This window comes from Falco punctatus (assembly GCF_963210335.1).
Source record: "Falco punctatus genome assembly, chromosome: 4".
NCBI classification, from domain to species: Eukaryota; Metazoa; Chordata; class Aves; order Falconiformes; family Falconidae; genus Falco; species Falco punctatus.
In genome coordinates, this window is record NC_137583.1 from 55522510 (window position 1) to 55549494 (window position 26985).

Consider the following 26985-nt stretch of genomic DNA (forward strand, 5'->3'; position numbering starts at 1 on the left):
CGTTCAGGTGAACACTCAGTCTTATTGTAGAAATGGTGTGATTTGAGAGCTTAACTTAATAAGGTTACTTTTGAGCTAGAAGTATCTCTCAGATTAATTTATTTGCATTGTCTGCTTGAAGAACTAAAAATTAAATAAAGGATTTCCTTTTTTCTTGCTTTTGTTTGGGTTTGGTTTGGGGTTTTGGTTTGGTTTGGGGTTGTTTTTTATTTTTGGGGTTTTTTTTTTGGTTTGTGGGGTTTTTTTAGTTCAAGGGCAAAACTAATAAGTAGCAGCTTTCTGTGTGCTGAAGGCAGTTTCATTGCACTGCTGATGTTGAAACAACGTAGAATTTAAGGCCTCAGTGCTCCCAGATGTTTTACAGAAACCCTTGGGAGGCGGTGCAGTGTGAGTCTTAACAGCAGCGCTGCTTCACAGAAACGAAGAGTGGGAATAAGCATCCTAACACAATCCATGCCATTACCATAGATGTCTGCTCAGGGGGGGGAAGGTGCTTTGACTTTGTAAGGAGCAGAGGTGGCTGGTTTGGACTGAGACTTCTTTTTTATGTGGCAATTGAGACATGAGATGGATCCTTCTCTTGTCAGCCGTAGACTGAGCACAGCTTTTGTGGATGATAATTACAAAATTGTTTGGTGTTGGAAGGTCATTTCATCTTGCTCAGTAAAAGAAAGAAAACAGTAGTATTCCAGATAATTGCTTATATTGACAGTTTTGGGTTCTGTTCACAGCTCTGGGGGCTTGTTTACATTACTGTAGCCATTTCTTACATGTTTGAGAGAAGAAAATAAACCCTCCAATGCAGATGAATTGCAGTACCAGTGTTCATTTTATCTATCTATCTCACTACTTAGCGGAACACAATAATTATCTTTAAAACCAGGATACTATATTAATTATTTTTAAAATTAAGTTACAAGTCCTCTCTAAACTACATGAAGTAACCACAAAGTCTGATAGGAACGGACAGGAGGCAACACTATGATCCGTAAGATGTTTATCCCCAGAGCTTTCCGCATGGATCCATTGAAGTATGTTACATATATCATATAATGTTGCATATGTGTTTTTATGACTTCATGTTAGTAATTTATGAGAGTACTCATGTGACAAAGAACAATTTCTGCACAAATAAATGTTTTTAAGATTAGAGCCCGTCCATTTACAGAGGAGCAGACACTGCTAGTGTCTTGCAACTTCGAACAATGTAACATAGCAATATGTTACTTCTCTTAGGTTGTTGCCCTTTTCATCTTCCCTTCCTATATCTAGAGGTGATCTTATGGTGAGTTCCTCTGTGTGTCATAGTTGCATGCCCTCTGACAGAGATGAAGACCTTTCATGGATTAATGAAGAGCTTTGACCATGGCCAGGGGGAAAGGTCTAACGAAATGACCAAGAGCAACACAAACAGTAACACACTAAAACAATTCATCCACTCCTTTCCTGAAAGTCCTCTCAGATGCAAACAGGAGTTGACCAAAGGCTGCATATTTTGTTCTGAAGAGTGAGAACTGGCCTGCAGACTATTAATTGGTGTTCCTGCTTTAGCAAGTAAAGGACTTCTTTTCACCTTACTTTCTGGCTGAGTACATTATTTTTGTTTGTTCATTAATGTCCACAGTAGCTCAGAGAAATTAAGATAGATATTTCTGTGCATGTTTCAGGTAAATGTGCAAGACAATATAGAACTGATTTCTTGGGAAGAAGTCATGGAATAGTAACTGTCCTAAGAGAATTCAACTAATGCTTCAAAATATATACACAGTCATAAGCCCGATTATTTATCTTTAAGACACTACATTACTTAAATGTTTCTTTTTTTGCAGTTATTTTTAAGAGGGTTTTTTAGACTTTTTGGGTTTGTCTGCTTTAAATACAATTTTTTAAATTATCACACATCAGAAAGCTGTTCACTGTGGCTCATGGAGAGAAAATGAAAGCAAAAGTAACATAATATGTGGAAGGCGCTTTCCTCTCTAGCCAAACGAACCTAGGTTGACCCTAAACCAAATGTGACATTTAACCTTTCTTGTTCCTACACATGCTGTGCTAAGCTTGACCTCTGTCTGTTCTTTCCCATCACCTTATGAAGCAGACAGCTGAACATGCAGTGTATTTACAGTACATGGAGATGTCTCAAGTTACTTCTTTGAAGTGAGACAGTGCTTTGGCCTGTGAGGTAGCAGAGCAGCAGAGGGATCGAGGGGAAGAAATGCTATTTCTATGTCAACTCACGTGATTGGGTCTGACATGAGACATGACCACTACAGAGTCTGCTCTCTGGCAGACTTGGCTGGACTTCTATACCTTGTAAGACGGCATCTACCCTGGCTGCAGAACAGAGCCGTTGCTTTTCTCTAGCTCCTTGACCTGACCACGCATGGTCAGTACCCTGGAAGGCTTTGCTATGGGAGGCAGGAGTTTGAGTCTCCCTGGAGGCAAAACAGCAGCTTCATGGTGTTTATTTGAAAATAATTAAGTCTGAGAAAGGCTCTTTCCTTGTATTACAAGACTTCCTATTTTGTAAAACAACAGCAAAGTGAGAAATAGAGAGAAATGATATTGCACAAATAAGAGTTCATTGCTGATGAATTCTATTGTCATGATCATTTACTCCACTTCTTATTAAGCACAAGGAATTCAGTGACATAGAAAGAGTTCGTCAATCACTTAACAATCACTTAACACATCTTAAGCACTGAAATGTAACATCAGCAGTCAAGGAATATGTCTGCTTCTATGAGTAAAAGCTGCCTGTATTACCTTAGTCATTCTGCGTAAACAGAAAAGCAAAGGCATTTTGTGTTAGCATGGCTTTATATCCCCTCAGAAATAGAAAGATTTTATTTCATAGTTTGAAAATTGAGGTTTCTGTCATTGAGGTGTCACTCCTGAATTTTCTCCCCACATTTAGTTCTGCCTTTCATAAAAGGCTTTTCAAGAGCTTCTCTTGCTCCAAGCAGTATCCCAACTCGGCTGTACACCAAGTTGTACAGTTCTGTGGGCATCTCTCCTCTGTCTGCAGTTGGCACTTCAGTAATTTCATATTTGAGTCTGAAAATGAAAACATATTCCTTGGATTCAACTCTAAATACACCTTTCCTAACATTTACTTGGGGGTGTACTACTGTCCTGTGCTGAACCTGCAGATTTCTTGAAGTGCCCATGTTGATATTATTGCTCTCTTTCTCACTAGTATTTGCTCTCAGTGGAGAGCTTGGCACTCTTGAGTTCTGAGAATCAAAAACTCGTGTCTTATTTACTGGCTAAAAGAGCCAAGGATCACCTTACAGGGATGCCTACTTTCCCTATACAGTCATTGGAAGCACTTTCCTCAAACTTTCTGAATTGCCTTTTGCCATTTGCTATCTCTCGTGAATGTGTAAGGATCTTTAGCACTCCCATTAAAAAAAAAGTTAGTTGAAAAAATCCCACACATGAAGTTTAATGGGATGTGATTCATCTTCTTTATTTTTGGCATCTACTTTTAGGTGAGATAAATTGTGTCCTGAGCTTTGTTAATGTTGTTGACTAGCTCCCACAAGAAGAGGTCCAGAATAGGAGTTTCATTTGTAGATGCCTATATTTCATTAGATGAATGCCACCTGATGTCATGGAGCTAAGCAAACATAACCGTAAATCTTCTCTGTCATGAGAAGACATCTGGACCTCAACCAATTATGAATGGGAACGGCTATGAAAGTGCTGGGGATTATTGTACTCATGAATGAGAAAATCTATTTTGTGCTGCTGCTTTACTGTTTGGTTTTTGTTTCTGTCTGTTCATCTAGATAGTTCTCCGCTGTGATTCTTCTGTGAACCTGCCCTTGTCTGTTCTGCTGGAAAAATACTGTGAAGCTTTGTCAGCCCGCACCAATGTCACAGGTATTTATTTCTCTATTTCTTGTTTGCTTCTTGTTACTGTAGGATCTGTTTTCAAAGTGTCCTTATTCCAGAAGCACCTTTCCTGCCGAGATAAACATAGTGCCTCCAGTCTTGGGTTTTCATTGGTACAGTGGTGTGACATGGAAAGAAAATTTTGAATTTTGCACACCTGGAAAGAACTTCAGGTGAACTAATAATAAATGCCCTTTTTCATAATTTAATCTGTTAAATTTGCTATACTCACTGACTGATATAATAGTTGAAGGTTAGTACAGTTAAAGTGTCTGTATCCAGATTGGTCCAGACTGGTTGCCAAAGGCTGTCTGCATTTCTCCAAGCGCAGCATGAGACATCCAGACTGGGTAGGTGAAGACAGGTGGATGTGCTATTAAAATCCAGCCCTTGTGTTATAATCACTGCAGAAACTGGCGTGTGCTGACCAGACTGACAGCTCATATAAACTGGGGATGAACCTTGGATCATTTCAGCTGGATCACTGGAGTATTTACTGTGAAAAACACTAGTTCTTCAAATCAGAACACAGTGCATGCATTTAATCACAAAACTTTACCATTTCTGTTTCCTGGTCCCACCATCAAGTCTCCAAAACCTGACTCTAACTTTTCAGGCTAGGACAGAAGGCTTTTCTGACAGTTAGGGCAGGGGCACTGACACTGGAGTAAAGGAATATCACAGTCTTTCTGAAAGGCTAAGGGCAGACAGCAGGAAGGAGTGCAGGGAATGTGGCGCCTTTGCTTTCTCACACCCATTTTTGAAAGCACGGCAAAGCACTCTTTTCCTTGAATCTTAGCTAAAATATGCCAGCACAAAAATGATACTGTAAGAGATGTTAGACTGGATCCAGCTTTGCTTCAGAAGTGGGAGAAGCACACTCAAGCCACTCCTCTGCAGCGTGACTGGTGTGTGTATGCTGCAATAAGTGATGCTACTGGGGGAAAAAGTGAGTTTGTTTCTTTCCCCTTCACTTCTCTTTCCCCCTGGTAAATCTTCATGGAGGTGGGAGTTTAAAATGTCTTGTAATAACGTAAATGTTCTCATTCAGCCAGCTCTTCAGCCCTAAGAAATGACAAAGGAAATGTGGCTCATGGAAGAAAAAAAAACACCTTTCTGTATAATTTATCAGATCAGTTTTGTTTTACTCTGACTATCAATTCCTTAAGGACGGTAAGCTGATCTAGATAAGCTGATCAGACTGAAGTCTGAAAGCTGTGTTGCGCTAACTGCCTCAATTTGCATATAAATGGGTGTGTTGACCTGTGTCATGAATCTAGCCTGAGCTCTGCAACTTGCACCATTTTGTTCCAGGAAGCCTCACTGTCTCATGTGGCATATCTTGTATAAATTTTAATGGCCATCTATTCCATTCTGTAGCTGGAAACAAAGGAAAGATAGATGAAGTTCTGTGAAAGCTTCCATGATTTTGAATCTTTCAGGTGTTCTTTGCCTGTTGAATATTTTTGTAAAGTATTATTGTAAAAATTGCCATTAATTCATCATTTATTTTTCCTTGTCCAGAGTTTCTATTGCAAAAAACCTTAATTTCACACCAGGCTGTCTTAGAATTTGGCAATTTACTTCTAAAATTGATAAAAAAATAATTTTCTGGGCTATTTACATGATGCATGAACATAGGGCATGTTCTTAGGCTGAGTGCAACTGCTGTAATAGCATTTTAATGTGAAGAGGGAAGAGAGAAGTCACAGAAGCCTCTCTCCTATTGCACTGTCATTGTGAGGTGTCACGGATCAAAAAGGTAAAGCACTGCTCTGAAATTAATGAAACTTGATTGTTATATAGAGACAATCCTACATGCACCTTTTCTAGAATATACCTTCCCATGGTGCTTGTGACTGCAGCATGCTTCAGAATGCTATGGACCTGCACTCTGCTTTGAGCATGGGCTTATATATGCAGTAAAACCCAGATCTGCTTCATGTTCAGACCAGCTGACATAAGTCCAGTCTCAGGCATAAGCGTGAAGTGAACTTTGAGACATACTAGGGACAAAAAATCACTTTTTTGCTTAGCTTGGGCTGATAGACTTTTCCCAATATCAGCTTGGTGCTTCTAAGCATTACATGTTCTTTTTTCTCCTGTGACAATTTCAGGATCTGCAAAACAGTCTGGACTATTAAGCTATGAGTCTTCTTATTAAAAATGAGGGTCTGCAATATAGCCATCTCCTCTTCATAGTCAGTAAATTTCTGTTGGTACAGTTAAAGTTCAAAGCATGATTTCATCCTAAACAGGGATCTAAAATGGAGCAGAAAGTATTTTTTCTTAAAAGGAATCCAAGAAAGCTCCTGCGACTAAGTCTACTCTAGTTTTTTGATGTCTAAAATCATGTGAGCTGTGTGCATCCTTCATTTTGAACCCTCATAGCAATAAGGATGTATGACATTGAAACATTGGTGTGGTCCATTCAGCAGCATGGATGTATAGAACCAGAACACAACAGAGTCTGCAATGTCTGAGTCCTTTCTCTGGCTCACATTCTTTGACACAGTCTAGGTATCATATTTTAGAAGGGGAAAAAAGCCACAAAAAAAAACCCAAGGGGAGACATATTGAACAATCTTTATTTATAGCTGGGAGAACAGTAAACATTAAAGTTCTGTAATTGGTTATCTTCCCCGTCTCTTTTCCAGAAGATGCTGTTAATTAGTCCAATATGTTAATTTCCTCCCCCTATAATTACTAAATTCACCCCTCAAATATGTTCATACTAAGTATCTTAAACAGATGGCATAAAATGCTTTTGAGAATTTCATGTATGTATAATTTCACTGAATTGGTGAGTGAATGACATTGTAAATTCAGTCTGAAGTGATATCAACCAAGCAATACTTTTTCAGAGTTGGAAGGCAATATAACTCTCTCTCTTTTCGGCATTGTTTCCTTGAAAAATCTCTGGTTGACAGCTTCATGATTGCTTGGGTGCAGCTTTTGACCTTGATGGGAATGCATGTTTGTATGTGGACTGGAAGAAGAAATTCATTTAATTATTACTTCGCTTTCATATGTAAGAGGAATTGGTTGAAATGGCAGGATTTTTCTACAGTGACTCAGCTGAAGATGTTTCTGATGTAATCTCCTGATATGGTTTGGCTAGAATTACAGTAATATCCAGACTGACCAGATGACTGTAATCCCATATATCCGTATGATACATGCACTGAATTATAGCTTGAATTTTTATAGGAACTTAGTGGAAATGGGTCCTCAGTTCACACCAATACATGGGTTTTCTCAGGCTTCTCTTCACATCCTTTGACTTTCCTATCTTATATGTTTCCACTAGAGACTGCAAGTCTTGGCTTACATCTGATCCTACTCAGTTTTAGTCTCCATGAAAATCTTTTGATCCCACTTTTTGGTCCGTTGACATGTTTGGCCACACAGTCTTTAAGGACTTGTCAAAAGGTGATTAACCTCAAAACTGGAATTTTGTCCAAAAAATAAACCAGAAGGTTGATGGCCAGTGCTACCGTGCTGATTGTATCTGCATAAGAATTACATTCTCTGTTTTCCTTCTCTTTCTTACCCTTCAGTCACTTTGAAGGTTGTGATTTGCATTTATGATGTTTAAGGCTATTCAGACGACCCAATAAAGGAGAGATAGGTAGATTAGATGTCATGCATTTTATTTTATGAAATCCTGAGATACATTGAAAAGAAAAATTATTTCTTCTCCCTGGTGACTGGACCCTCCTGAGGTGGGAGTTGGTTCCTTGCCTTCATTCTGGTCACTGTGTAGCACAGTGAAAGACTGTTGTCTCACAGAAATGGTGTAAACCTTCTGATTCTGAGTGGTGCAGGATTTCACCTCTACATTCTGACTCATACTACACTGATGTTATTTTCTCAAGTCTCTGGGGAGGTTCTGGTTCAAGGAATATGGTTGGTGTGAGAGGAATGTATCCGGGGTGGATTTCAATGCACAACTCCTCAAAGATGCTCATCAAGTCTCCAACTAACCTGACATAATTTGGTGGTTGCCCTAGTTTCCCCTGTTGCTGAGACAGTGTTTTATACTAAAAGCTTCTCCAGCACTTACAATAGCACAAAACTGGGAAGGTATGAAAAGTAGTCTTCTTATTCTTCGTTGAACCTCGTTGTTGTGGTATAACCCCAGTAGGCAGCTAAGCACCACACAGCAACTCACTCACTCCCCCCCAGTAGGATGGGGGAAAGAATCAGAAGGCTAGAAGTAAAAAAACTTGTGAGTTGAGATGAAAACTGTTCAATAGGTAAAGCAAAAGCTGCATGCACAAACAAAGCAAAATAAGGGATTAATTCACCACTCCCCATCTCTAGGAAAGCAGGGCTCCATCACACATAACGGTTACTCAGCAGGATAAGCGCCATGTTTGGAGTGTCCAAACATCCCCTGCTTCCTCCTTCTTCCCCAGCTTTATATGCTGAGTATGATGTTGTATGGTATGGCATATCCCTTTGGTCAGTGGGGGCCAGCTGTCCCAGACGTGTCCCCTCCCAGCTCCTTGTGCACCCCCAGCCCATGTGCTGGTGGGGTGGGGTGAGGAGCAGAAAAGCCCTCGGCTCTGTGTGAGGCTGCTGGGCAAAAACCAAAACATCCCTGAATTATCAACACTGTTTTCATCACAAATCCAAGACATAGCGCCATACTAGCTACTATGAAGAAACGTAACTCTACCCCTGTCAAGATCTTGTAGGCCCCATGCCAAATCTTATCCACCTTATCTGACATAAATTTACGCTGTTTCTCCTAGACAGGCATTGGTTGGTGTCAGAGTCCAATACCTTCTGACCAGGTTCTTTTAGATGTTCCATGTGTGGAGGGTATGGTGTTTAATGACAAATTTACTTATGTGAAGATATTTGATGTTCTGGTTCAGAAGAGTGGTACAAAATATGCTGAAAAGACAACACAAATGTAAGTTACACTTAGGAAAACATAGGAATTGCAATACACAGTTCAATCACAATATCAGTATGATCCTCATTACTGGTCTCTGTAATATGCTCACCATCATGACACTGGGTATCCCCAGTCACTGGGGACGAACATGTAGGTTGAAGCCAGTTCAAGCCCTTTACGTTCTTCAAAATTATTTTGGTAGTAGTTTTAGGTTTTATACTCTGTTTTGGGCTGAGCCATATATACACACACCCCAGCTGGTCTGGCTAACTAAGGGAGAGACTCACACTCTTTTGAAGAACTCAAGGAGGAACACTTACACCACCAGTTTATCCACTGAACTGTTGGTAGGTGTTTATATAAACCAAAATCCACCCTCTATCCCCTTTGCATTGAAATAAAGTCAGGTTCTTTGCAATAGCTGTGGTCAGTCACGCCCTACATTATTCCCTGAGCTTTACAGGCCCACCAGCCCGAACTCCTCTGAGCTTTCTTCCATTGCAGGGGTTTCTTGGTCAGTCACAACTGGGCAAAGCAAGGTTCATTCAAGAGAAGGATTTATGAAATCTCATGCCATTTTGAATCAAACTTCCTCTCTGGCCACTGTCACACTTCTGATAAATTCTTAATATGGCTATCAGTGTTGAGCTATTAAAGACATCTTGCCTAGAGGTCTCATGTAAGCCAGCTACAGAGAGCCTTATTCTCAGCTGCTGTGGAATAAGTTATTATCACTTTTCAGAAGAAACTGTTCACAAGTGTGCTAGACAACCATAAAAGGAATGTAGGAGAGGGAGGGAGAGCATGTGTACTCACATGTCTTTGCAGGTTAGTTTTTAATTGTATATTGAAAGATAGTAGCTGATAGCTGTGTGTTTACTGCATATTTGTCATTCAAGCCTAAATTAATGAGATTAAGATGCAAAAGTTTTCCCTCCATGACAAAAAAAAACAATAAACAAAATGTATGTAAGGGTTATTTCAGACCTCTGAACAGTGCTTCAGTATTATGGATCTGGTTCTCTTTCCAGCTATGAAAAGTACATATGTACAAAGCAAATATGTGCGTGTGCTGGTGTCTTGGGGAAACTATATGGATGTGTTTGTGTTTTTGTATAATGGTGACAAAACAATGTAAATTGGGGAAAACTAGCATCCTAAACTGTGGATTTCTTGTTGAAGTGAAAATTTGAAACATTTCTTTGGAGAACCACTGAAATGCTTTTATCACTCTTTTATAGATTACATTTATCTTAACTTTAATTTGTAATACTCATACATACACACACACAAAGGAAAAGAACGTAAGCCTTCCTTTCAAATATTAAAAACTTAAGTTAATTTTTCAGAAAATTACACACCATCATTTTGACAAGAAAGACTTTGAAGGCTTGGTGCTATGTTTGTGCAGTGTTTCTGTCACCTTGAAGCTGACCATTCATTACAATCCTTTTAATTTCCATTTTTTTTTTTTATGTTGTCCTCATACAGATCCACCTGTGTGTATGTGGTGCAAGAGCAAATGTCTCTAAACAGGGTTTTTTGGCTATTGTGAGATAATGGACCTTGCAGATTCTTTGAACAATTTCATTTTTAAATGATTCCTGGCTTCTTGGAGCTTTAATCAAACAAAATCTGACCTTTCCAGGTTTGATTATGGATGATTTATCTGTGCTACTTTACTGGAAGGGGTTTTCCCGTCTGTGGCTAGAAGACTTTCTTTTTCATCCAGATTACTTGCCCTGTGTTCATTTCTAACTTAGAAGCAATACAGGCCTTTTCTCAAGGCAATCTCCATGCCTGTTGTAAGGGTAGTGATCCTGTGTATGGCCTGTTTATCTGTGGGAAAGGTATTCCTTGTTAAGTTGTTCAGTTCAAGACTTAGAAAACAGGAGTTAACTTGACTACCAGGTTAGATTTTTCCCTTGGTTCACTCTTAATATCTGATTGGGACTTCTACTGATAATGAATCTCTGCAGATCAGACAGGTGTGACCATCTTGCAGTTGCAGGTGTTTCAGTATGGCTTTGTGTGCTGGTCATAATACTACCATCCTGATTTGCTATTAATACATGCTTCATTGATTGGGTCATTTCTGCTTATGCATGTATGGAGGTCATCTCTGTGAACCAGGCAGGTGGGACTGAACCTGGGGGTTCAGAGCAAAAGCTAATAGCTGAAATTAGAAGTCATTCTAATTGCTCTTAAGAGCCATTGCACTGTTACTTTCATGGCCTCATGGATTCACAGGGTGAGATTCATCTCACAGATTACACATGTGAGTATTTGTGTTTACATGTAAGTCTGAGCTCCAATTATTGTCAGTGGAACAGGTTTTAGTTGCCCTCACATCAGTGCCCAGTGCCCTTTAAGATGCTTTAAGGTAACCAAGATGTGCAGGGCTGACAGATATGACACATAATCTACAAGAATCTTGTGCCCTCTAGAATAGCTGATGCTGGCTAGAGGGATATCTTAGGGCACTAGTGGCACTTGGTGCCTATGTGTGGCCATCTGAAACCTTCCTTAGATCTTCAATGACTGCACTAGATGAACTAGATAAGTTAAACTAGATGTTCAGCTCAATCTAGACATCACTATATAGGCACTTCTACCCAGGTGTTTCATAGATATCTGCAAATTGAACACCGCATGTAGTCTGCAAGATGGGAGTTAAATTCACATTTATAGCTGAAATGCATATACAAAATCTCTGACAAGGTGATTTAATCACAGATGCTTCGGCCACTAAAACAAAGTCTAGACTTTAGCTTGCTCCCCATGCTGCTGAGTGCACACAGGCTGTAGATTTTGTTTGACTGACTGTTGTTAATTTTTAGTGGTCAATTTCAATCAATCGTTCATTTAGTAGATGAAAGTTTCCTGTCAGACAAGCTTATCTGATAACTTGCTTTCTATCCAGAACTGCAAAGATGAGGCACTAACTGCTCCAGGCATTATTTATTTCTGTACATTGCACTATTCTGTTTCTTGGAAACAGAAGATTTAGCCTCATTGCATCTCTGAATATCCCTCCACAGTAATGGCGTGGCAGCAATTCTCACTGTATCCCTTCTGATTTTCCCAGCAGGTCACATCAATGAACACTTCCATTTATAATGATACTTGGATGAGCTATTCATTTTAACATATGCCTTGCACTCTTTTGGCGTCAGCCTGCTGGCTGAAGCTACATATGCTGCTCCTACAGCTGCTTGTGGGGCACTTAGGAATTTACTTTCATCACATCCATACAATCCAGTTACTGCTCACAGGCATAAAGTTAACTTTGAGCATCAGCATTTTCATGATCGAAGCTTGAGCTAGACACAAGCAATCTTCCTAGCGCTTCCTATTTTCAGATGTTGCAATAACGCTATTTAAATAGAGGTGATGATGTTGGTTTACTTTCCCGCTGCCTCAAATGACATACCAGGCAGTGTAGCACTGCTTACTTGTACTTCCCAAAATAAAGCTAGCCGTGTTGTATGTTGTTAAACAATTTGTATTACTGCCGCTGGTCCTTATAAATTAAAAAGTTGCATTTCAGAAGTCTGCAGCAGTTCCAAGCTGAGGATATAGAAGGACTCTTCATGTATAAAGAAACTATGTAGACAGTCCAACAAGTTCTGAGGTCCACTAGAGAGGATTATTTAGAATAATAAAGTCATTTAGGTTGGAAAAGACCATTAAGAACATTGAGTCCAATACTAACGTAATACTGCCAAGTCCACCACTACACCATGTCCCTAAGCATCACATCTACTTCATATGTCTCCTGAGCAAAGAAAATATTTATGATAATTTTTTTTTTTTTTGGGGGGGGGTGATTTGGGAATTTTGGGGGTTTTGTTTGTTTGTTTGTTTTTATGTAAATTGTTTATGGCTGAGATATATAAATCTATCTACAAGTCCCACATTTACCCTAGGTGTCCAGAGGCTGACAAGTTCTTCCAAAATTTACAGCAAAAAATCTCTAAGCTGTGTAAACAAGGTTGTGGAGTGCTCAGCTGTTATAGTGATGACAGCCACCCAGAGAGTTTTGGGGATTTTGAGGGGAGTGATGATTTGGTTTTTTGTTTTTTTTCCCTCGCATGATTAGCTATTGTTTCTGGTCTGCCTATGTGTTGTGAATCTGCATGCGAAACATATTTCAGTAAGAAGTTGCTCTGGTGCCCTGATTCCATGAACAGGTAATTTTGCAGAACCTCAGAAAACTACCAAATAAAGTAATCTTGGCTTAGAAGAGGGATCAACTACACCGTAAGTGGTGCTAATGATTTAGGATGAAATATCAACTTCCCTGACATCAGTAATCACTTTCCTTGGACTTTACATTATTAGGAAGGTAACAATCTTCATCAAAACGGTTTTTCAATGGCATCGGCTCTGAACTAACTGAAGATCTGTAGTGTGTCTGTCTGTAGTCACTAAAATGTTGAGTATGTGGGTCTGAGGGAGGACTGGACAACAGGGTTGCTGATGGTATGAGGTCAGGGCAGATTCCATGATCTTGTTACATACTAGAAGCATTTGCAGTGATCAACCTGATGGCATTGCCATGGTGGTTCATGCTCCCAGCCTGGAATGCTGCAAAGAATAAGGAAAGGGAAAATTGAACAGTGTAAAATTTTATAGGAATGCAAATAAGACAGGCATAGCTCATAAAAAGAAACATGTTGCAGTGGGAACATGCCATTGAGTTTTGTTTCATATTTCAGAAGAGTGGCACACCTCAGTCCTGGATCTCTCACATCTGCACGATGGGTTCTTAGCAGACTATATGTAATGAGTGTTACAACGCCACACTTCATAAAATATACTTAAATCTTTGAATTTGTACAGTTGGTACAATAAATACCATTTGCTGAATGTAGTTTCTAAATTAGATACCATTTTTTGTACACTTAGCAGATAAAAATATACTCTGTAGAACCTCTCATTTTGTCAAGTTCTACTAAACAGATGGAGTGCCTTTTCTGTTCACATGAAATCACGTCAGTGAATCTGGTCTTAAATGAAAACACCTCCTGTCCTTTAAATCAACATTTTTCTCTAGGTTTGTGGGTTGATGAGCCCTTCAAGCAGTGAAATAACACTGTGGCCAATCTGGAGAGTAAATAAATCCACAAAACAATAGTGATACTACAAACTGCACTATTTGGAACGATGGCTGTTTCAAGAGGATGTCTAAAGCATGTATTGCTGGAGGATAACTATCATTAGGAAATGGGAGGGATGGGCTAGAATAGGAAATATTTCTTTTTGTGGTTTCTGATATCAGTAAAATGCTCAAGACGTTATGACCCCGTGACTGAGTTGGCTCTCCTGTTTAGGAATGAGCCTCTAGGTGTGCCCATTGACATGCAGTAGTTGTCTTGACTTTGTCTCCCTGCTTTCGACAAAATGGGTGTCTCCATGCTTCTTTTGGAGGAGTGTCCCTGAGCCACGCTGAGAGCCAGATTCACCATATAGACAAAGGTTTGACTGGGCTCCATCCATTCCTTTGTGAAGGTATAATCATAAACTCTGTGTGACTTAGACCCTTGTGAATAAAATCACACCTGCCAGCACTGCCTTACTTCACTAGCATGTACTGAAATAAAGAGTGTGAAATTCTACCATCTGTTATTAGTACGTTTGTTGCAAGATGTGCTCAAAGATGTTTGAGAATCCAGTGGATGGTCTGAGGAGAAGGTGGTAGGATGTTTCATAATTACAGGTGGTGTCGTGGCCTACTGTGGGTTAGAATGTGAACACAGACAATGGGCTGGAGGTTCGACTTGCATAAATCACCTGCTGTAAAATTGCAGCTGCCAACTCATCCCTCCTTGTTTAGCTCTCAACTGCATCACTTGGTTGACCTTTTCTGAATAAACTCTGTTATGCATTAAATTGATTTTCCCTGGCCTCCAACCCTGAGGTGGGAACATCTTATTGTATAATCACAGAATCATAGAATTGCCTAGGTTGGAAAAGACCTTTAAGATCATCGAGTCCAACTGTCGTCCCAGCACTGCCAAGTCCGTCACTAGACCACATCCCTAAGTACCACATCTACACATCTTTTAAATACCTCCAGGGACGGTGACTCAACCACTTCCCTGGGCAGCCTGTTCCAAAGCTTCACCGCACTTTCAGTGAAGAAATTTTTCCTTATGTCGAATCTAAACCTTCCCTGGGGCAACTTGAGACCATTTCCTCTTGTCCTATCACTTGCTACTTGGGAGAAGGGACTGATTGCCACCTCACTACACCCTCCTTTCAGGCAGCTGTAGAGAGCTATAGGGTCTCCCTGGAGCCTCCTTTGCTCCAGGCTAAACCACCCCAGTTCCCTCAGTGGCTCCTCATCAGCCTTGTGCTCCAGCCCCTTCCCCAGCTCTGTTGCCCTTCTCTGGACACGCTCCGGCACCTCAGTCTGTTGTAGTGAGGGGCCCAAAACTGAACACAGGGTTTGAGGTGCAACCTCGCCAGTACCGATTACAAGGGGATGATCACTTCCCTGGTCCTGCTGGCCACACCATTTCTGGTACAGGCCAGGATGCTATTGGCCTTCTTGGCCGCCTGGGCACACTGCTGGCTCATGTTCAGCTGGGTGCTGACCAGCACCCCCAGGTCCTTTTCTGCCAGGCAGCTTTCCGGCCACTCTTCCCCATGCCTGTTGCATTGTGTGGGGGTTTTGTCCCATACATGAAAAAATACTTAAACAGTAAAGTCAAAATGCAAAGCTGACCTGTAAAGCTCCAGGTCTATATTCTTCAGCTTTCTTATTCCATTACAAAATAAGAACTATGTGATTTTTTTTTTCATCCAGGCATTCATCTTACTCGTTAAACTGTCAAATGGTGGAAGCTGGCTGCATAAGAAAAAGAAAATGGAAGATGTTAACACAGTTCATGTAAGCCACTAGGACCTGAACTGTTCAATTACTTCCCCCTGTGTATATCTTTACTTGTATGAGAAGGCTCATTCACTACCGTGATACACTCCACTGAGTAATGTTCCTCATGTGTGTAAACATGTTAGGCAAAAAGATTGTTTATGGATGCAAATATTTCAGTGCACATACCCATAGCTAAGAGAAAGAGACAAACGAGAAACAGAGTCCTAAAGGTGTAAATGCCATGTGATATCTCAACTCCATTAATGTATTAGAGGAATTGGATTTTATGACTCTAAATAGCACTGCTAGCCTAGCTCTGGATTTGTTTGTCCTCCCTAAAACCCTCTAAAGAACACCGTAGGGAATTGTAACATTGCATGGTGCTGTCTTCACCCTCCTGAAACTCCGTCTTGGTCTTGTGCATATGTCCCTAGTACATACCTCCAAGAATTTAGAAGCTGATCCCTTGACTGCTAACACTGTTAAATGCACAGAAGTTTACCACAGCAAAGAAACCTTGTCTTGTTCAGGAAATCCTCTGAGATGAATATGGAGGCTGGGAGAGTGCTTATGTGTCTCCTCTTCCTGTGTTCTTCCCTAAGCATCCACTTATGGCTACTGTTGGAGACACGAAGATGTAGCAGGTACACCTGTAGTCAGAAGCAATAGGGATAATCTGGTATTTTTAAATACACCTATTTTTTGGGTATAGAGGCAGCCTAAGGTCCACTGAGCTGCAGATGTCTGGTTTGCAATATCAAGAGCTACAGGAAATTAATCATGCTCCTAAGAACCTTCTCTTTCTTTGGAAATATCCCTGAGGTAATTTAGCAGTATGTGGCAGACTATTACTTTCTCCCTTCTGTGTAAATAAAGGGGAAAGAGTTAATATCAGAAGGGAGATATAGTTGCAATTTCATTATTAATCTGCTCAAGAAGACTGCTTATGAGTTCATCACTGAACATGGGTATGAAATCTTTAGATGAATCCTCAATGTGTAGCTACACTTCAGTGGGCATCAGGTCTTGGAAGTTTGTATTAGCAAGCTAAACCCAAGGTTTCTGGCTAAAATGGGTGGCTTCTTATCTAAGCAACTTTTTGTGGGTTTTTAATATACATATATGTACATGTATAAAATATATACATATATATGTACAAATATATATGAATATCTGATTATTTTAAGAATGAAGTGTCGTTATGCTGAAATTTTACTTCTTCCAGTAGCCATTGGGTGAACTCTGAAACCTTTGAGTTCTAGGATTTTGGAGTATGATGGCTGTTTTTTGCTGTGATCTCCAAAGAAAAATATATCCTGTTCTCTTGTCTGAGTTAATTTAAAACTGCACAAATCTCCATTTTCTTCATAGATAAATAAACTTAATGATTCATGCAGGATTTATGCTCACCAATTTCCCCCAACCCCCACCCCCCTCTTTCTCCTAGAAGTTTTCAAAGTCTTGAGTTTCAGAGGGGGGAAATGCTTGTTCCCACCTAAAGTGCCTGTCATTTCTGCTTGGGAGAGACTCCCCAGTTCACTCAGACCAGGCTGGTGTTCTGTCATGTCGTTCTGGTTGATTACTATTCTTCTTTTACTTAATTTCTTATGAAGTCTTCTCAGATCCAAATGTAAAACTCTTATTAGCAGAAAAGATACAGTTTTCTGGGCTGCTATAAAATAGCTTCTTATGCTAGTTAGGATACAGATCTCTGAGGTGTGATACAGAAATTCACCCTCTATAAGTACTTTTTAAAAAATCAATTATTTTTTAATCAGATTACAATCAAAATTAATACAGCTATATATGTTATTAAACTTTTGGCTAATGTTTCCCTAACCTGGATAAGACAATTTTCCACAAGGAGACAGAGAGCTCAGGGGCATCAGTGGAAACACACAGTAGAAATGTTATGCCTTCTATTTTGTATCATAATTATTAGAATTTAATCAACATCCACAAGAAAATGAAATAAATGTGTCAATTTTATTTGAGGAAACAGTTGGAAAATGTATGTAGCATTACACACTATCTATTACTTAGTTTTTCTGCAGTCCCATCATCCACAGATGAAACAAGGAAAGAATACTTGATTTTTGATCTGCATTGCAGATTTTGGAGCACTTTTTAACTCTTTATGTCATTTCAGGAGGCCTGGCTATTATAGGTTATTGTAAATCAACCATTTCCGGTTACTTCTTTTTTCCAGTGTCACAAGAAATAGGAATATTTTGTTCTGGTTAGCTTTCTATAGTTTAAAATTTAAAAAATTAATAGGAAAGACATTCTTACAGAATCTATGGAAATTGGGGATTGGATATTTTTATCTCTGTTTTATATACAGTGAAAAGTTAATGATTTGCCAAGAATTCAAAGTGACTGGAGGAATATTAGAACTTGAAACATTCTCGCTCCGCAGCCTGACTGGTACTTTTTGGTACTAAAAACATAGCAATTAGAAGTAAGCATCTGACATTTTTGCATTGAAAAGGTTTTAAATATTCCATGGTAGTCTTGCAAGCCCACATGCAACATGGAAACTTTCTAATTGATTGATGTAATCACTTTTGCTTTTAGCTGGGGCTTTTATGTGTTGATATTTTAACTTTATCTTCTTCAGAAATCTTGGAAGCCCGAAGGTGAAATTCCATGAAAAAATAAGGGATTAAATATGGATTTTGGTGGCTGGTGTGAAGTTCCAGGGAACAGAAGTAATGATTTGAGGAAGGGAGGGCTGAGGTGTTCACAATGCCTGTTAGAAGCACAAGTAGGGACAAGGGAGGTAAGTTGCCCAAGACCACAGCATTAGCTAGAAGTAGATTTGAAATTCCTGTCTCTCTGCCCCATGCTCTAATAGCTACTCTCTTCCCTTATGAAATGGGGCACTTGCATATTTTGATGTAGAGAAAGCAGGTATATACATGTTAGCATGACAATGACAGTGGCTGGCATGTTATATGCTGTAGAAACACTTTTATGCCATATTAGCCTGCAAAATACCTGATGGTATCTAAAAGGTTTATAGTTGTATATAGCAAGGGTAATGTGATCAGCACAATAAAAATGCCTATCCTCTTTACCTGTTCCATGTATCTAGCTCGTGACTGATACATAAATGCTTCTAATGGATGCTCTGAATTGTCATGGCTGTTGGTGTGTTTACTGTATAAATATATTAGCTAAAATAAGTAATGTCAATGTAGTCAGGATTGTCATGGCTGTTGGTGTGTTTACTGGATAAATATATTAGCTTAAATAAGTAATGTCAATGTAGTCAGGACTGTCATGGAGGAGAATAATGATGTGGGCAAGCCAACAACTACAGAAGCGACCATGTCCAGCCTTCATCTGATCTACAAGTTGGCTTTGAACAGTAGCTGGAAATACTCAAACACATGAAAAACCCCTGAGAGGAATAAACTGAAACACAGGCCAAGTGACCTGGGTTAAAGAAAGCTGTTGAGCCACTCTGGTCCTGAAGGACCCCAGCGGACTGTTTCATGATACTCTGGCTGAAGCCTAAGAGGCGGTCAGCTATAGGATTTACCTCAGAGAGATACGTAGTCAAACACCTCAGCACATGCAATTACAGAGTTTAAGATCAGACAAAAATACTGCTAGCCTTGTTACCATGGCAGCCTTTGGTATATAGAGCACTTTTCTTCCTGGAATCTCTCAGTGTCTGTTAATAAGAATCATAAGTGCTACGTTCCTAATCTTTTATATATATATATATTTTTTTTTTTTTTCTCCATGTCAATACAGTCTGAATCAGTGGTTTCCTTCACCTTTAGCACTCTGTTCTTGGTAACTCACTTCTTGTTGGGCCAAGTGCTCTGTGCAAACAGGGACTCAGTTCTGCTCTCTCATAGGTAACCGTGTGGGCCAAACACTCTCTTCTCATTAGTGTTTCTTGTATGCCTGTGGCTGCCAGCAGACTCCACTCGGAGTGCCATCATCTCTGGCTTCAGGTAGTGGAATAACCCTCCACATGCTTTTATTCTCCTGTGCTTGCTTTACTATTTTCAAGGCCAAATGTAAAACATTTCTTGATTTCTGTTGTTATATTTTTGACATTTGGCCCATGATGGCATTACACCTTGCAAATAATAGTTCTGTTTTGTAATTCTCCAGCTGAGTTACCAGGGGGTGGAGGAGACGTGGCCCCATTAGCTAAGTGTTTGCAAAGACTTTGTGTAGGGAAGCAATGTTTTCCTTTCCCAGGCTGTATTATCATGTTGGGTAATTTCAAGTCAGTGTTTTCACTTTTCACTTCCTTCTTCTCAGTGCTTTCCTCTTTATTTATTTTTCAAAGTCACGAGTAGTTGTGAGACAGTGTCTACTTGCAGGTAGAAGTCCTTGTCCCTCACGACTTTTCAGCTGCTTCATGTGTTGTATAGCTGTACTTTATTTTATTACTCTAGATTGTGTGATTGTGATTGCCTGTTGTGAAATAAATTTGCAGCTCCTTGCAAATGAAGAGATTCAGCTGAGCTGGTTCCTGATAGAGAGGGTAAAGAGTCAGTGCTAATTTGGAAATTTCACTGCATAGGGCTGCAAAGTTGGGGAACAGACAGATTGTATATCTTTCCCCTCTTCTCTAGGCTTTTCCTCTACTCACTCTCCTTCTTCCTGCTCCTTCACAGACTCCTAAGATATAGGACATCCTATCTCGCACTCCGTCCTCCCTTTGGACCCACAGATACTTCTTCCTTGTTGCAGGTGTCTAGAAGTCACCACCAGTCCTTATTCATCTTACTAAGCCTGTTATGAAGATGGGGGAGATGGAGGTGAGAGAGAGCAGGATCCGGAGCTGGGCTTTGCTCTTAAGATCAGGACTGGGATGGATACTGGGAAGATGTTAAGGTTTTCTTCTGCTGCCATTTCTGCACAAGATCATTGGTTTAAGACTTAGTGAAGAAACAACTGTCATGGGATATTCCAACTAAGATTTTTTTTTAAAGTGCTTTTAAAACTTATATTTGTGTTTATTGGATGCCATGTCAAGGTCACAGTTGAAATCTGAAATGTTTTGGTACATCTAGAAAAGCAATATTTCCAGTAATTGTTAGTGTGGCAGGGTATTTAACGACAGACACTCTTCAAAAGTGTCAGCAAGCACTTAAACATGATCTTGTTAGTAAATTAATTTCTAAATATGACCTCAATTAAAAAGAACATGTGGTAGCACAAAAGCAACATAAAGCTAGCAATGTGAATATACACCTAGATTCAGTGCCTTTTCTTTCAGTTCCCCTAGCATACTGAGGGGTTCCCAAACACTAAATATAATTACAGAGTATTTGCCATCCCTGTCTGTTTAGGAATTTCCAACACAAATTCTTAAAGCAATGATAATATAAATTTTCCCATAGCCAAAAGGAAACTTAAAAAAACCCGCAACAGTTAAAATCCTAATACTTCTGATTGCTAGTAGATGTCTATGTGAGAATAAAACAAATTTTACCTTTAGGAAGATTTTTACATTATAAGATTTTGAAAATATTTTGGAAACTACTTTCAAGTGTATTAAAACCTTCAGGAAAGATAAAACACATCTCACTTTACTGGCTAATATTTTTAGTTAAAAAAAAAAAAAAAAAAAAGAACATTAGCCTGGAGGAAAAGCAGCAGGATGCTTTACTTAGAGTACTGTCAGATAAGTACTTGTTATCACAGCCCATTTTTAAGAAGGCATTTCTTCCCTCTCCTCCTTTCTTACATGCTGAAAGTGATTTAAGAAAAGACAGTTTGCTTTTCATTCTAGCTGATGGTCCTTTGTCTCAGAAGAGATGGAGATTTCTTAGTCTGTGCTAATCTTATCATGATTGACCACATATATTTTTCAGTAGTTGACTCATCTGTTGACAGCTGAGTCCAGTGAGAGTATAAAATATATGGAGTGAAGATAAATAACCTTCAGCTGCGAGTCTGATGGGCTCTTCATCTACAGGCATCCATTGGGCATTGGTGGTAGTGGTACTCCCTCTGGAGCTCACCGGTTCTGTTCTAGACACATCCCAGAGGAGAAACCAGCTGACTCCTGATGCCATTTAGAAAAGGGTGAATGTTTTCCTTCAATATTCCTTTCAACTCCAAATCATACAGATTTGGAGTTTAGGAATGTGTCTAATTTTCAGCAACTACTGCCAGAAAATTTTTCCAAAAATTTTGGAAAATACATGTATTAAAAAAAATCCATATTAAATCCATAATGAAACAAATCTCCTTCAAATAAATTTCTTTAAGTTGTGCCCGATCAGAAAATAAAGGGAGAGTCTTGTCTGAGTAAATTCAGACATTCACACAGTAAAATAACTAGGATAAAACTCACCTTCACTGTGGACGCCTGAAATTAGGTGAAATTAATTCTACCCCACTTGTTTGAACAATCAAGTGTTTTCTCTGCTTACACTGATTCTAGTGTTATTAGGGTATCATAAACATTTTCTTTTTGTAGCCTTTGGCCTGCATATTTTTGTGCTTCTCTCATAAGCTGAATAGTAATTATCCAAGGAAAATGCTGTTCTGAAGAACTATGGGGTTCAGTTAGGGAAAGCAGCAAATGCAGTTCTAAGAATGAACATAGAATCATCAGATCATTTACATTGGAAAAGACCATTAAGATCATCGAGTCCGACTGTTAACCCAGGACTGTCAAGTCCACCACAAAACCAGGTCCCTAAGTGCTACATTTACAGGTCTTTTACATACCTCCAGGGGTGGTGACTCCACCACTTCACTGGGCAGCCTCTTCCAATGCTTACCAACCTTTTTGGTGAAGAAATTTTTTCTAATATCCTAACTAAACTTCCCTGGCACAACTTGAGGCTATTTCCTCTCATCCTATCACTTGCTACTTTGTATGTGACATTTTTTTTTCCATTGCTCTGGGTATCTATCCACAATTTCTGTACCACTGAAGATCATTTTCAGTGATTCATAATGACGGAATCTAATGCTGAAAAGATACCAATTTTTTATCATCAGTGCACTGTAGTGTCAATTATGTAGTTCAGAAACATTTACTTCCTCCTGGGGTCACGAAGTTAGGGGATATTCATACTTTTGGCTTCTGAGAATTGAAATGGTTGTTAAAGTGCAGGTAGGCTTCTTTGAAAACATTACAAAATCGCTCTTTTATCAGTAGTGAAAAGGACAATTTGAGTCACATAAACACAAGGACGACTGGTTATGTTTGCTGCAGCTGGGAGAGGAGGCCATGTGATATCTGAAGGCATGTAAGTGAACAAGGACAGGAAAGATGCAGGGTCTATTTCTGGCTGGTTGGAGTCTTGCTGAAAACATGTAGGTACAGTTCACCCAAGTGTCTGTCTACCTCTGAACTAGTCACTAGTCTTCACTGACCAGTGGTACAGTGAGTAGGTGTTCAGAAACAGGCACTTCCAGAGGGATACTTGCCATTATGAGCATATCACAGGACAAAATTAATTGATCCGTGGAGGCATTTGTATTCCTCTGCTGGACATAAATGGAAAGGTACCAGCTCTGTCTTGGAAACCTTAATTTTCTACACCTTGCTCTGTACAAATCCGTGTACATTCTGTGGATGTAGATTCCCAGCTGCATTCTAGAATAATAGCTTTTCCTTTATTTTTACTGTTTAAGTCCATTAATGGAAGCTTTTAGGACACCAATGAATTCTCATTTTCTGGGTCTCTTCTAATCTCAGAAATGAGAACTCAAAGCCTGTCTTGTGGTTATAAATCATATTGTTATTGTTATTATTCATTTTCTTATTATGATAGTATCTAGAAGCTAAATCAGATCAGCATGTCTCTTGGGATAAACACTGTGCAGATCTGAACATGCTCAGAAAGGAAGAGTTTTTATCCTTTAAACAGCAAGAATTTATAGTTGCTTGTTTGCCTCCTTCCCGCCCTTTGTATTTATTTTGGAAAGCATGGGCTTCAATGAGATTTTCTACTCTTAACTAATGCTCTTAAAATTACATCGGTCCCAAACTGATGGGATGTATTAACAGTAGAAGTGTAAACTCTGAAAAATGAAAATCTGTTTTCTATGCAAGTGAAATCTATTCGGCAAAAATTCCCCAAGCTCAGCAATTTGCAGCAGCTGAATATTTTTTGAGTGCCTTGTACAAATCTGGCGTTTTCTCCAGCAGTGCTGAGTTCTTAGTCCTGAGCAGTTTGACTCCTACTGGGTCCAGAAAACGGGGTAAAATGGATTGGTTTAGTGCTGTTGTTTAGCTGATCAGTTTGTTAGGGCCACCTACATGCTGGATCACTGACCATCAATTTGTGAAGTCAGCAAGTGCGGTTACGGCCATTTAGCTCACAGCACAGAAACATTCGGTATAGGTCCAGCTGCCTCAGGTTTACCCCTGTATGGAGAAGAAACTATTGCTTCAGCTTTCCCATGGTGTGTTTTACTGGGCTGTCTTGCAGCATGAGACAGCTTTGTTTCCACATTCAATTAATCTTAGGCTTAAAGGAAATCACAGAAAGTCTCAGATGAAAGGTGTAGAGCCTTTAACTCGGTGCTACAGGTACTAGGCATGTTACAGGTCCACTCAAGACACCTTTTCATTCTGCCAGTGCCCAGACATGGCAATGAGCAGTTGTCAGCTGGGTTAAGTTATTTTAGTTTGGTATCTGCAAATTCCTGTGAAGAACACTGATTTTTTTGCAATATAGATAATTATCTGCATAAAGACTTCCTACTTCAAAGACCCTGGTAGTTATTTTAGGGAGCAGGATACAGTTACGTGTACCAATAAAATGAAAAAGTGCACTTGATCTCTCGGAATGATGCTGGTTCTGTTGTCTGGTTTGCAAAGGTCTGTCCATCAGGAAGCACCAGATTTAATGATGGCTAGTTTTAGACATCAAAAATCCAAAGTCATGTGCTGTTTGAATTAGGTCTAAGTGAAACTGTAGGAATTATTTCCAATTCATTGTTCACTTTTCTCTTAGTTGGTGCTATTGGTTGGTGAACCTTATTTATTCATTAAATACACTGTGATTAGAAATGGAATTCCTATGTAGCCATAATAAAGAGCAAAATGGAAAATCGTGCAAAAATGAAAGCAAAAGCAAAGCCCCAGTGGAAGCATTCAGCTTTCCATAAATTGAGACTACTTTTACAGGAAAGTTTCTCTACACCTGATTTTCCTTTTATATTCCTAACAGATGGGATTCCTTCCCTAAGCTTAGACATTTGTAGTACAGACATGTCCCTGTGAGCAGGTCAGCCCAGGTTGCCGTTATCTTTACTGGTAAGAAAGAGAGACTTTTAGAAGACAATTTATCTGACCCAATTTAAGTATCTTCTTTATGGTGAAAGAAATCATCTCATAGAGTCTACTGACTGCACTGACTAGATCCCTGTTGACTTTTAGGGGAGCCTAGACATTCCTCTGCCACTGACAGCTACTCCATAGACTGTTAAACTGAGACAAATGATCCCATCCGAATCACGTGCAACTCACAGGGGAACTGGCCTGAGAAATGTCCATCTATCAATTCTTTTATGGACTATTTGGTTTATATTTTCTACAGATTTTGCCTCCAGCAAAGATTTTTGTGAAACATAATCCATAAAAAACTACTATAATTCTTCTGAAGAGTGGTGTTTTCTTCTAAAAAATACAAATGCTTCTTATTCTCAGAAGTTTCTCATAAGGTTATTAGGTTTTATCTGAAGAGGTTAAAATGGGCCCTTCTTTCATTTCCATAAAATAATCAGTTATTTCAAATGAAGCCATGGCTTTCTTGGTGTGAAGGAACACTCAGCTATTGATTTCAGTGGAGACTGGAATTTTAACGTTAAAATCACAGGACTGTATATTGCTCATAATCAGAGGTGGGAAAAGAATTCAGCTCATCTAACATTAGATATACATAGTGTAGACAACTGTAATTAAGTCAGACACCTCAGGCTCCTCTTATAGGCAATTGCTAGTGCTGTAGCATTTATACATTCATCTGATTTAAATGTACACTTTGTAATAAGGTGTGTCTGTTTCTTCCATGGGCTGTTAAGGGACTCCAGGTGGTTTGCTTGCAGGCAGAGACTACTGCACATCAACATGGTCAGTGTTCTCACCCAGAGCTTCCAGTCTGTTTGTGGATGACCTACAGCAGGTCCAAGCACAGAACTATTATTACTAACTGTAATACAGCGATGGTATCATAAAGGCCTTTAGGACAAGCTAATCAACATCTAAAATTTAAGGATCCCAACCATTTATAGTATTCAGTAAACTGTAGATTTCAAAGAAGTCTAGGAAACTGATGTAAAATCCTGGTCCAGATTTTACACCTTTGTTCTTCTGTCTACATTTTCTGTCACTTGGCAAACGAAAACTCCCATGCAATTCAGACTAAATAATTAAAGTGTAATTTAAATGATCCCTAGGATGTTCCAGCCCAACTCAAGCTAATCTCATATTCAAAGACAGAAGCAGAATCACAGAGGCTAAGAAAATCGATTTGTCCATGATTGTAGGTAGGTTTTCTATCAGTGTTGGAGTATCTCAAAGGATCTAGGATAAAATGGTCACAGTCAGGACTGTTTATTCAAAGCTACTTCTCTGTGGAAAAGAAAATATTTTCTGCCATGTGTGATAGGCTGGCTGGCTTGTATCACACCTGCAGTTAAATACATTGAAACTAACTCAGAGAAGCAATACCAGGATAATGGCAAAATCCACATCCTTCCCCAGCTGGTGGTGACAAAACTGTAGGAGGTGGCTGAAGGGTGTTTGATCCTTTTTTGAACTCTCAGGGCCTACAGCAGACTCCAGTCTTTCTAAATTTGGTCTTTTTTACTTAAGCCACATACGGTGTATTTGGGTGAATAGTGGGTAGTCCTGCGGCTATGAAATTCAGCTGAGAGATTATATTTTGTCATCTGTCTCATCTGAGCAGATTCATCTCCCACTCCTCAGAAAGGTGAGGACTCACCAAACTGGTGTCCTTCTGGAGGCAGACATCTTCCCGTGAGACCTGTGAAAGCTGCTGTGCTCTCTGCATGTAAATAAAGTTCACTTTAGTGGGATCAGGGAAAAGAGATTTTGATTCAGGAGTTTGGTTGAGCCGTGAGTGAAAAAGATATGTGGCAAAACTGAGTGAAACAGGGCTCTGTAGCTGGTTTTCCTTCATTGCAAGCGAAAGTTCATCCCAAATGATTATTCTGGGGTGGTCAAAGCTATTTGTCTCTTATTTTGGCACTGGAAATGCTGCCCTAAGAAAAGAAATAACAAACTGTTGTGTTTCCACAAGGCAATTTAAACTGAAGAAGGTAGATT

The 26985-nt window shown here is 39.5% G+C and overlaps 1 protein-coding gene across 1 annotated transcript in view; it reads left to right on the forward strand.

Annotated features, from left to right (window-relative positions):
* CRHR2 (corticotropin releasing hormone receptor 2) overlaps positions 1-26985 on the forward strand; it is a 181796-nt gene that overhangs the window by 15444 nt on the left and 139367 nt on the right. Inside the window, exon 2 of the mRNA XM_080387707.1 lies at positions 3795-3888. Coding sequence (XP_080243833.1) covers positions 3795-3888 — 94 coding nt within the window. The remainder of the gene's footprint in view (positions 1-3794; positions 3889-26985) is intronic.